Source organism: Austrofundulus limnaeus, unplaced genomic scaffold, assembly GCF_001266775.1.
Source record: "Austrofundulus limnaeus strain Quisiro unplaced genomic scaffold, Austrofundulus_limnaeus-1.0 Scaffold68, whole genome shotgun sequence".
Taxonomy (NCBI): Eukaryota; Metazoa; Chordata; class Actinopteri; order Cyprinodontiformes; family Rivulidae; genus Austrofundulus; species Austrofundulus limnaeus.
In genome coordinates, this window is record NW_013952470.1 from 116,536 (window position 1) to 127,508 (window position 10,973).

The 10,973-nt window shown below is 37.3% G+C and overlaps 1 protein-coding gene across 4 annotated transcripts in view; it reads right to left on the minus strand.

Moving 5' to 3' along the window:
* ptpn11b (protein tyrosine phosphatase non-receptor type 11b) overlaps nt 1-10,802 on the minus strand; it is a 73,620-nt gene extending 62,818 nt beyond the window's left edge. For all 4 annotated transcript variants that reach the window (XR_001310375.1, XR_001310376.1, XM_014010334.1 and 1 more), the window contains exon 1: nt 10,697-10,802. Coding sequence is in view for 2 of the 4 variants with exons in the window: in XM_014010334.1 (XP_013865788.1) it covers nt 10,697-10,710 (14 nt within the window). In the remaining 2 variants the exon portion in view is untranslated. The remainder of the gene's footprint in view (nt 1-10,696) is intronic.
* Nucleotides 10,803-10,973: the final 171 nt, after the last annotated feature.

Genomic DNA, 10,973 nt, shown 5'->3' on the forward strand with positions numbered 1-10,973 from the left:
AATATTTTTTTTAGAAAACCCTCTTTTTTCTCAAAAAAATGTTACTTATGCAACACCGGTGGTGAAGTTACTGATAGGTTTTCTAGAAAATCTTACTGAGATCTGCAGTGATAAGGTTGTGTGTTTAGAGCAGGACAAATGTGTTTGTCCTTTGTGTGAGCGTGACACTTTATTTAATGGTTAACTTGCATGTGAAAACAAAGCTGCGTAGACCCAGTGAAATAAAAGCTGTTAGCTTGCAAGTATTTAAATGTCATATTTACCACCCAAACCACTATTGCTTCTAACCAGTGCTATGACCCAGATTTAATACATCCAAGCAGTATGTGTTATGTGAAAAACATGCTGGTAGAATCACATCCCTGCAAGCTTCAGTACCTTATTGTGTTCTGTAATCAAAAACTTCATTTTTTTTTTGTTGGTTTGACACTGATGGCCCTCTGTGCATTTATAAAAGCAACAAAGTGATCTTGTAACACAACTTTTTATACTAACGCACCCTTAAAAAAATCCTAATGACTTGTAGTACTATTAAAAAAAATTATAAAAAAAAGAGGCTTAGCATTTCTTGAAGGAATGTATGTTGCCAGGTTTCAGCAGAGTTTTAGTAAATTTTGGTCARGTATTATAAATGCTCCTTGTGCTGAGGCTGACTCTCAGTGACTACCACGTCAAATTTTAGCTTAATATGTAAAAAACTACCATTATTCCCCATCTTTGCTTTTCAGGGTGATTATTAAATCAAAGTACTGCAAAGATCTAAACCTTGCTGTTTTATTTCCGCTTATTCTTAAAACTCCTCCTGTTCGACCTCATCCATTTTCCTGGCCTTCCCTTCCTTCCCTTCTTCAGATCAAGACTGCGGCAGCAAGAATGACTCAGGGCTTTCCAAGAATAGGATTCCCTTTGACAACCAGCAGGCATCCCATTTCCCTGCATTTGGCCCTGGGCAGCAGAGAGAAGAGCGATAGAAACAAAAAGGAGACACTCTCACTTAGATCGTTTCTTATCTAAGGGGACGTCAGCAGGAAAGAGCTGAATGAAATGGAGAGGGGGAGCTGCAGGGTGCCTCGGGCCGGTTGAAGGAAAACAGCCCTACTGTGCATCCAGCCACCGCTCTATCCTCTTACATAATGTCTCAAGTTCAATATAGCCRCGCTCGGCTATTTAAAGCAGGCCTGTCTAGGCTTGCTGACAAAAGGTGATATACTTAGCAGCCGCAGCGTGGCATTAAAGCCTCTGCTGGGGTTATATTAGTCACATTCAAGCCCCTGGGTGTGGGTTTTGGCAATGCAACAGTTATTATTAGCCTTGCAGATGATCTGAGCTATATTTACAGAAGCTGAGAACCTTCCCCCCTCACCCTGGATCACTACAAGGTCTAATTGTCTGTGTAGCTCMAGGCAGCCTCCTTAGGTGATAGCTAATCACACAGCACAAACAAACTTCTTCTGCGCACAGAAAATGACCGTATAATTACAAAAGTAAACAAGCAGAAATGCCTCGTGCCTCAGGGTTTAGGAGGGCTTGTGGCTTTTTGTATTTGCATAAGGTAAACAGGACTTTTGCAACAACGAGTAAAAGTGTCATCATTGGTTAATAAATAACTTTCAGTCTTTTACACTTTTTAGAAAAATGCTGTACAGCTCAAGAGATTTGGCACAAATGGACAAACTACAAGAGAGCATTATTTCTCACAACGAACTCATCAATCGCAGAAAATAAAGATCTTAACTCGGCTAATGAGAATTGTTTTGTTTTTCATTCTGTTTTGCATGACGCTTAAGAAGATTTAATGGATTATGCAAGGTATTTTTTGCAAAAATGCCTTAAACTCTTAAATGAATTTGAATTTTAAATCTAAGTTTACAGAAAGTCGATAATTTATTTATTTTTATTACTTAACTTCTCTAAATATATATGCATGCTACAATGTCACTATTTTTTAAATGGTAAATTCTGGCAAAAAACAGCTGCCAGCACTTTATTGTTAATTTGAATTTTAAATAAAGTCATGTATCGTGTCTTACAGTTGCATTATATTTATTACTGAGAGAAAATTCAGTGTTATAGAATGTTTTTAACACAAATTACCATATTCAGATTTTTAAAATGGATTGTTTTCCTCAATAATTTACCATGAAAAAAACAAAAACAACAGCTCGTCACAGCAAAATTTATAGTTGCCACGAAAAGTACAGTATACCGTGACGCATTTTACACTGTACAGAACATTTTACAATAAAATTCTGGCAACCAAAGCTGCCGGTAACTTAGTGTCTGTAATAATCAGAATCAAGTATAAACGACGCAGAAACAGCAACACAGCTTAGAGAAGAATGTAACCCATGAAATAAATAAACCTAAGACAGCATATAATTGTAACCTGCAAAAAAAAAATCTAATGCCACTGGAGCAGCTGGTTCAGATGAGATGTTTGGTCTCCCACAATGTCTGTATATTGTGTTCAAACAAATGAACCAAATGTGCAACAGTAACTAAAAAAAACAAAAAACAGTGGGTTCAGAGCGCTCGGGGAAACGTTTGCAGTGCTATCTTTTTCCTCCACATGGGTTGTTGTTTTCCTGACAGCTTATCGTTAAAAACTGACTCACTGCTCTCAGCTGGTCCAAAGACGTTCAGCGACAGATGAGGCCCGTTCCGTGAACAATACAGAACAGAGGTGGTTTCCATTAATGGAAGGTCTGCAGTAAAGTAGTAAAAGAGAAATGCAAAAAGCATCATAAAGTGATTCATGATTACGTCTTACTCGAGGCCCACACTGAACTCCAACACATTAACACTGCTGTACTGAATAACAATGAGGGACAGTACAAATGGTTCCTCTATGACTCAGCTGCTTCAATACAAAGACAATGACTACAAAATATGTGGAAACTACAACCCTTCCCAGTATAACGGTGAACTAAAATCCTTCCTGAAACAGGGAGTTTTATTTAAGCCAGGAGTTCCCAAACTTTTCCGTTTTTAACACTCAAAAAGTCAGATTTGTGAAACAGGTCTACATAGCCATCAAAGACACCGCTCATTTCAGATATTTCTCTCTCTCTTAATGTTTTGGTCTTTCCAACCAGTCACAACAGCACTAGAGCTGTATTTAAACTCTTGCATGAAACAGAAACCATCAAATGTCCCAGTCTAAACACCATATTCATGCTGAAGAATTACTCTTAAAATCTGGTCTAAATCTGTCCATCTTCATTTCAAATATGTACTCTAGCAGATTAAATCATAAATTTGGAAGTGGCTGCCATGCTGGGTACAAATATGAAATATCTGTAAATGTGCTTTATTGTACAAGTATTTGTTTTACTTTAGGTTTTCTATGCAACCTGAGAGACACCAGCCTGATGTCTCCAGGCAGAGAAAAATTTCTTGCATGTTCTTTTACAGACTTTCACCAATAAATATGATTTTGAGTGTGACAAAGCAAGCCGAGGTGAGCATAATATCTGCAGCAGTGAATAACAAAGGCTGTGTCTCAGTTCAGGGGTTCAGACAATGTAGAGCACAAATTTGTCTGCAGCTTACATCACTGCCGCACGTCGTAGGCTGTCCCAATTTGTAGGCACCTACTCAAGCAGCCAACAAAACCCACGATAACACAGGCTGCATCAGAGTACCCTACAATGCCAACAATATCCCAGGATTCATTGCGCCATCAGCAAACTTAACAGAAAAATGAAGATGGCGGAGTTAATTATTTATTTTTTGGAAAATTATCACAGACCACCAAAGTACTTGCTTTTACATGTAACTGTAGCAACTTAGTTGATGAAATTTATGCTACAATGAGATGCTAAATAAAATGCAACAACAAGAACTGTTGCTGGAGCTAAACCCATATATATATATTTTTTTCTTTTGTTAAGTGTAACATTTTAATAATATAGAATTTTGAGAAGTTGTACCGATAACTGAAGGCATGTGATATAAAAGTGATATAAAACACAACACCATGGTAGTGGGGCAGCGTGTTGTCACGCAAACATGTCATCCGTAGACTAGACTATCTCATTTCATTGCTTTTTATGCAGCCTATGGCTTACATAGGGTGGGGCCATCGTGGGCCGTAGTCTATGTGGGCTGCAACCCATGAATTGAGACACTGCCAAAATCATATGCACAGCCAAGGCTACAGTTTTATGAGCAATGCACACAAAAATAGACTACAGTCACCAACACTCAGGATTTAGTAAGACTGCAAGAAAATTTTTGCCTATTTTCTGTCATTTTGAGTCCGTCCGTTTTCTTCCTCTTATCYGGGGTCGGGTCGCGGGGGCAGCAGTCTAAGCAGAGAGACCCAGACTTCCCTCTCTCCAGCCACTTAGGCCAGCTCATCCGGGGGAATCCCAAGACGTTCCCAGACCAGCCGAGAAACATAGTCSCTCCAGTGTGTCCTGGGTCTTCCTCTGGGCCTCCTCCCAGTGAGACGTGTCCAGAACACCTCACCAGGGAGGCGTCCAGGAGGCATCCTAACTAGATGCCCGAGCCACCTCAACTGGCTCCTCTCGACGTGGAGGAGCAGCGGCCATTTTGAGTCACCAATGCTACTGCTGACAGGAGCATCGGTTAATTAAACAAACATGGTCCAAACTGAAGCAGGGTTTGAATTTCAAATACATTATTTTGAACATAATGATGGGAAATTCATGCACTAATTTGCATCAGTAAGAGTGAGTGAGTAGAAATGCAGCAGGATGGACCGACTTCCCTCCTGAACAAGTGAAGTCCAGATGCATTGAATCGTCCAAAATGCACAAAACTACAAGCTCCCACTGCCGTTTCACATATTCACATTCAGGTTTGATTARTACAAAATTAAAGGCTTAGTTGGGGGCGTAGAGTTGCAACCTCACTGCATAAGATTTTGTTTTGATCTCACTTGGTTTCATACTAGAAATACATCTCACCACCTTCGACCATCCTACACTGTACCCATTCTGGGTGGGTCATCGTTGGCACCAAGTGGTTTTTTTAGAGATGTTGTAGAAAAGACTGTAAGTTACAAATGAGGCTGGGCTGCAGCAGCAAATGCGATGAAAAATCATAGACTTTATCACAAGACTGAGTCCCATCCATACCGTACACTGGTAGCGTCTGTGACAGCACGGAGGAGCAAAAATGGCGACCTAAAAGGGCAACAGCTCACAGCCTCCATAGAAACTAAAAGATAAACAGCAGCTGAACTGGATCTGTTTCACAGATTATCGGTCATGTTTTTACAATAAATTAATAATTATGTTAATTTCATTCAACAATCATGTCAAACAGCAGATACATACCAGAAAAATATATAATTTATAAATAACAATGATCTAAACCAGACCTGAAGTCAGCCTGTAACTCTTAGACTTTAGCTAGTTGACAAATGATGACTTCAGCTAATAATAAAGTATATTTATTATTTCTTCTTACTGTCATAAAAAATAAGAATATTTATATTTACCAGTCAACAGTTAGAAAATATTCTCTGGTTATGGGATGAAACTTGTCTCTATTAGCTAACCTTCTTCTCAACATGTCAGGTTCCTCTAACAGAAACCTAAAAATCCTCACATTTATAATATTATTTTACACTCTGTAGGTCTAAATATTAATCAGAGGACAAAGTAATATTTAATAGTTTGTGTTAAATTGTAACATGATTCAACAGATCTACACTTTGTATATATGCTCCACAAGCTAATATCTGTTAACCAGTTCAATAAATAACAGTGATTATATCGACTTTATAAGATTAATTTAATTTTAAACTGTTACATTACGTTCTGCTCGGATCACATTGAGCTAAATAAGATCAAATCTGCTGACTTGTGTTGTGAAACGAGACGTTTTCCTGTTTATCTTCTGTTAATAAATCCATAACACAAACAGCTTTTCTGAGATTATTTAAAACATTAGATAGATTATATAAACTGTACAATATTAATCATAATTGAATTAATATTATTATTAATAGTTTTAATGATTTCTACATCGTCAGTCCTTTTTTTCTGCTCTGTCACCAACATGTACAGTAATGGGAAATCCAGACTCTTGCCCGTTTAGCGTTAGCCGTTAGCTTCACCAGCCAATTGCATGGTCACGTGGTTTTTGTGCACTCCAGCTGTTCTATAGGACCTCCTTGTGAAAGATATACAACTATCATCTGGAACCATAAGCTGGCGTAGGGGGCTCTTATTAGGTAACCACTCAGGCTTGGCAAATCTTTAACACTTCTGTATCGATGCCATTTCCGAGAACCAGCAGCGATTTCCAAGGCAAACATGCAAGTTTCCCCAAACGGGAACATTCTTGCATAACAGCAGACAGGTCGATGTGTAAATAACAATCAACCAGTAAAAATAGAAACAGTTAAAGTATTACCAATTCCCCCAAAAACTTAATATGTTTTAAAAAAGTTTATCAAGTTAAACTAAAAATAGAAGAGAAATGAGGAAATATATAACATTTTTGAAGCATACTATTGGTGTGTATTCACCTTTATTTTAAAAAGGATATTATTTTCATCAAGCTATGATATGATAAGCATTTCATTTATTAATTTTTTTGTTTATGTGCAAGAGGAAAAGTCCGATCAGTGCTTTATCCTCCCCACCAATCTGTTTGCATCCATCCAAACTCATAATTACACACATATGGAATAAAACAGCACTTTAACTGGGTTTTCCTCTGTTGTCCTGCAGCTGAAAGCTTTAACTCTGCAGTGTAARTCATAAAAAAACCAAACTCCAGCAGGATTCAGCATTATGGTTGGGTTTTAAAGCTGTACATATCAATCAGGATCAGAAGACTTTACAGGGTATGTTTGAAAGAGTTTTCAGAATATGACCTTATGAAGGTAATCAGAAAACTCAGGGTCAGTGGTTTCTTTAGCAAAGCTAAGCGTGAAAAGAAAATGAGCCAACACACACCAACAGTATTCCACTGGTGGTTAATTGGAAAATATTGCTGTGCATGAAAACATTCAGAGTGAAGATGGCGGCGGTGGCGGCAGAGGAAAATACATCCCATTTGGCTTTACAGGCATCTGCAGGTCTGTTTTTGACCAAATTTACCTCAACTTTAGTGTTGCTGTTACTCTGTATGCTACATAAACAGAAGATGAAAGACGCAAATGACGGACATCATTTTCGAAAAACAACAGCACACAAGCGTCCTATGGCGTGTATACAAGCATCGACCATAAGTTATCCTAACTTTGGTAAATATCATCTACCTTGCCGGTAGGGGTGTAAGAAAATATCGATACACTGAAATATCGCGATATTTCATTTCCCGATACTGTATCGATATTCTAAAGCCCTGTATCGATTTTTAATTAATGTTTAAAATGTCAACTTCCCTGCCAACCGTTCATTTTTATGTTGTAGTTCAGCCTCTGACCACTAGTTGGCAGCAGTGAGCCAACCATTTGGCTCCTCTACCTTTTGAGCGCCACAGAGTAAGGGTAGCATTAGCATTGTAAGTAAACATTAGCTTTTCTTCTTTTTCTTTTTTTTCAGTAAGAGTTCTTTATTTAATAGAATTTTTGGACAAAAAAAATCACAATATATTGCCTTGCTTATAGTATCGCAATATATCGGGATATATCGTATCGTGACCCCTCTGTCATGATATGTATCGTATCGCCAAATTCTTGCCAATACACAGCCCTACTTGCCGGTTGGGCTGGTTTGATTTGATTCATTTAACAGGAAAAGATTATTAAAAATCAAGCCTGACTCAGCATAATTGCTGTTTTACAGCAGGTTCCTGTTCTGCAGCACATAAAACACTCAGAATTACAGCATCACAATCACATCATTATACACTATAGACACAAAGACAAACAAGCATACCAAATTTCAAAAAGGCAGCATTTGCAAAATAGGACGTCTAAATATGAGCACTGATATTACCAACTTTTAAAAACTGTTAAGGCCAGAGGTTTTTCTTCTATGTTTATACTAAAGCATGGAATGACATTCCTCAAAACATAAAGTCCATTTCAAAACTACAGCCCTTTAAGAAGAATCTTGTCTGCCATCTGCTGGACACTTTTTGTTGTGCCCATATTTAGACGTCCTATTTTGCAAATGCTGCCTTCCTGAAATTTGGTATGCTTGTTTGTCTTTGTGTCTATGGTGTATAATGATGTGATTGTGATGCTGTAWTTCTGAGTGTTTTATGTGCTGCAGAACAGGAACGTGCTGTAAAACAGCAATTATGCTGAGTCAGGCTTGATTTTTAATAATCTTTTCCTGTTAAATAAATAAATCAAATCAAATCAGGGTCAGCGAAAACTTAAAATGACCTCTTGTGTAGGAAAGATGCAATCTAATGGGAACAGTATCACAAGTGATATCCAACAGAGTGCACTAATCACCCTACAAGCAGGTAAGAATAAAATATACCCCCCACAATTTTTTTCTAAATTAATGTCAGTCCCTATTTATATATGCTTCCTCTGTGGTATTTCAGCCCATGAAGCACAAAGTGAGCCATGCAGCAGCAGTCATACATGTTCCAACCAGTGATTAACCATGGAAAGTAGCAGATGAAAACAACTTTTTACTCGACCTCAGCATTTTCTCCTTTTCTGATCTGCTGGTGGTGCTGATCCCCGAGGAAACTCAGCACCTGGTCCTCAGTCAGCTCACAAGTCTTTCATATAAAGCTCACAAGTATTTGTAAAATGGAACCATAAGCTGAATTCTATCAGGAAAATGGAGGATTACTGAAATGATGGTTATTGTAAGACATTTTGTTTATTGTAATTTACATGAAGTTTAATTCTTTTTACTCAGCACACCTTTGGTGGAAACATTACTGCCATTATATACCACATGCTAAACACCTTTGGGCCCTACTTTGCAAAAGAAAATTGTCACTTTTTTCGTTTTTTATTTTTGGTCCAATTTTTCTGCACAATATATCGCAAATATATTGTCATCGCATTATCAGTGTGGGCAATATTCATAGTGGAAAGCACTGCTAGGTGTCAAGAATTGTTGACTATTTGAAGAGTTTTGAAATTGCTTTTTTTAATACTACTCGATATTTAGCCAGTAGGAAAGAGTGTCACGGCAGCAAAAGCTCACACCAGATACAAATGACATTGCCAAAAATGCTAAAGGTAACATAAAGTAGAATAGTACTGATTAGAAAGTGAGGGGAAAAAAAGACATATTGTGCCTGATATCGTCAYMAYGTTTACAAATATTATCGCCATCGCAAGATTTTATAAAATCATGCTGCCCTATTGATTTTTTTTGCAAACTTTAAAAAGCCAAAGAGAAAAAGCATCACTGCTGAGTTTTCTTTTTTCCCAAGTCTTTTATCCTCAGCTTAATTGTATCACTATAACACAGGTAAAGTGCACAAAGACAAGGATTGCGCTACAAGCGGTTCGTGACCCGACACCTTTTCCACCTGTATAAAAGTGGACAGTTTGTATCAACTGTAAACTCTGTGATTGTCAACGCTGCAACTTTTTTTTTTTAGTGAACATCAGGCATAATGGTCAGGAGACAAACTGATGGACTGTTTGAGGTCACTTTGCAGAGAAATGTCCTTTTAGTCCACTTTTGAAAACAAATGACATGAAGAATGAATATATTTTTAAAAGCACTACTACTACTACTACTACTACTACTACTACTACTACTACTACTACTACCATTATCTTGAATTTTTAAAGAAAACTGCACATAAAGTCTTCTCTAAAACACCAAAAGAATAGGATTCTCACTTAATGGGAGAGTTTTTTTCCACCATCATTGACTTGTTCTGATCAAGATGGACCAAATAATTGGCCAGTCAACGTTAGTAAGTTGGTATTGGCCATTCCTTTACATATTTTTAAAATTGCCAGTTAGGAAAATGAAGATGCACTTTAGTTTGGATTAGTTTTTATTTTTCTAAGCAATTGATGTAATCAGACATGGTTGCCCAGATTTTAGGGTACTGGCCAAAGAAAACCTGTAGATTTGAGTCTGATACTGGTGTAAAGTTGTGCAAAATAGCTATTTAAGAAGAAGTAATAATAATAAAAAAACATTATAATAACTACAAATACGGATGTTGAAGTAAATATGTATAAATCCAGGTGACTGATTTTAATCTTATTTATTTAAGAGGGGTCAGAAAGTGGATTGTCTCTACTTTAAAACAATAATTTGGAGGAAATTTTAAAGTTTAAACATTACAATGAAACATTTATTTAACACATAAACCTCTGATTTATCATAATAAACAAAACTAAGACAAAAAGGTAAAGTTAAACACAAAATTGAAATAAAAATAAATGTTTACCAGCTACAAATTGTAAACTACAATAACATATCTGTTTTTACAAAAGTTAATGACAAACTTAAATGAATTAAAGTTTCTAGGGTTTATTTTAATTTGAATGAAGATTAATATAAACGAGATAAGATACAATTTAAAAGAGAAAAAAAAAGAGATAATTTTCGGAACCTCACCAGTGAAGCAGGAGCGTGTTTATCCCAGCAGGGAAAGTTCAGACTCCCCAGCCGGCTGCCTGCTGGGTTCCCTCAGCTGTGAATCTGACCGCAGTCCCTGACAGTTTTAACGGGGCTCGTTTAGCTTAAATCTGCTGCGTCGCTCCGTGACAGTTCAACTCACACTTTAAAAACAAAACAATATAAATATATATGTTCCACTTTACCTGCGAGATGTCATAGCAGACTCTGAAAGTTGTCCAGTAGCCCGAAGCGTTCCCCTGCTGCCTGTGCGGAGCCGCTGCGCCGATAACGAGCTCCGTCCGGCCGTAGAGCTAAAGATGATTACTGACGCGGCTTCCGGCTGGGACCCGTCAAAATAAAAGCCTGGACTTCCTGTTTAGTGTTTTTATATATTCTGCATCATTTTATTTTGTTTATGTATGTATGTATGTATGTATGTATGTATGTATGTATGTATGTATGTATGTATGTATGTATGTA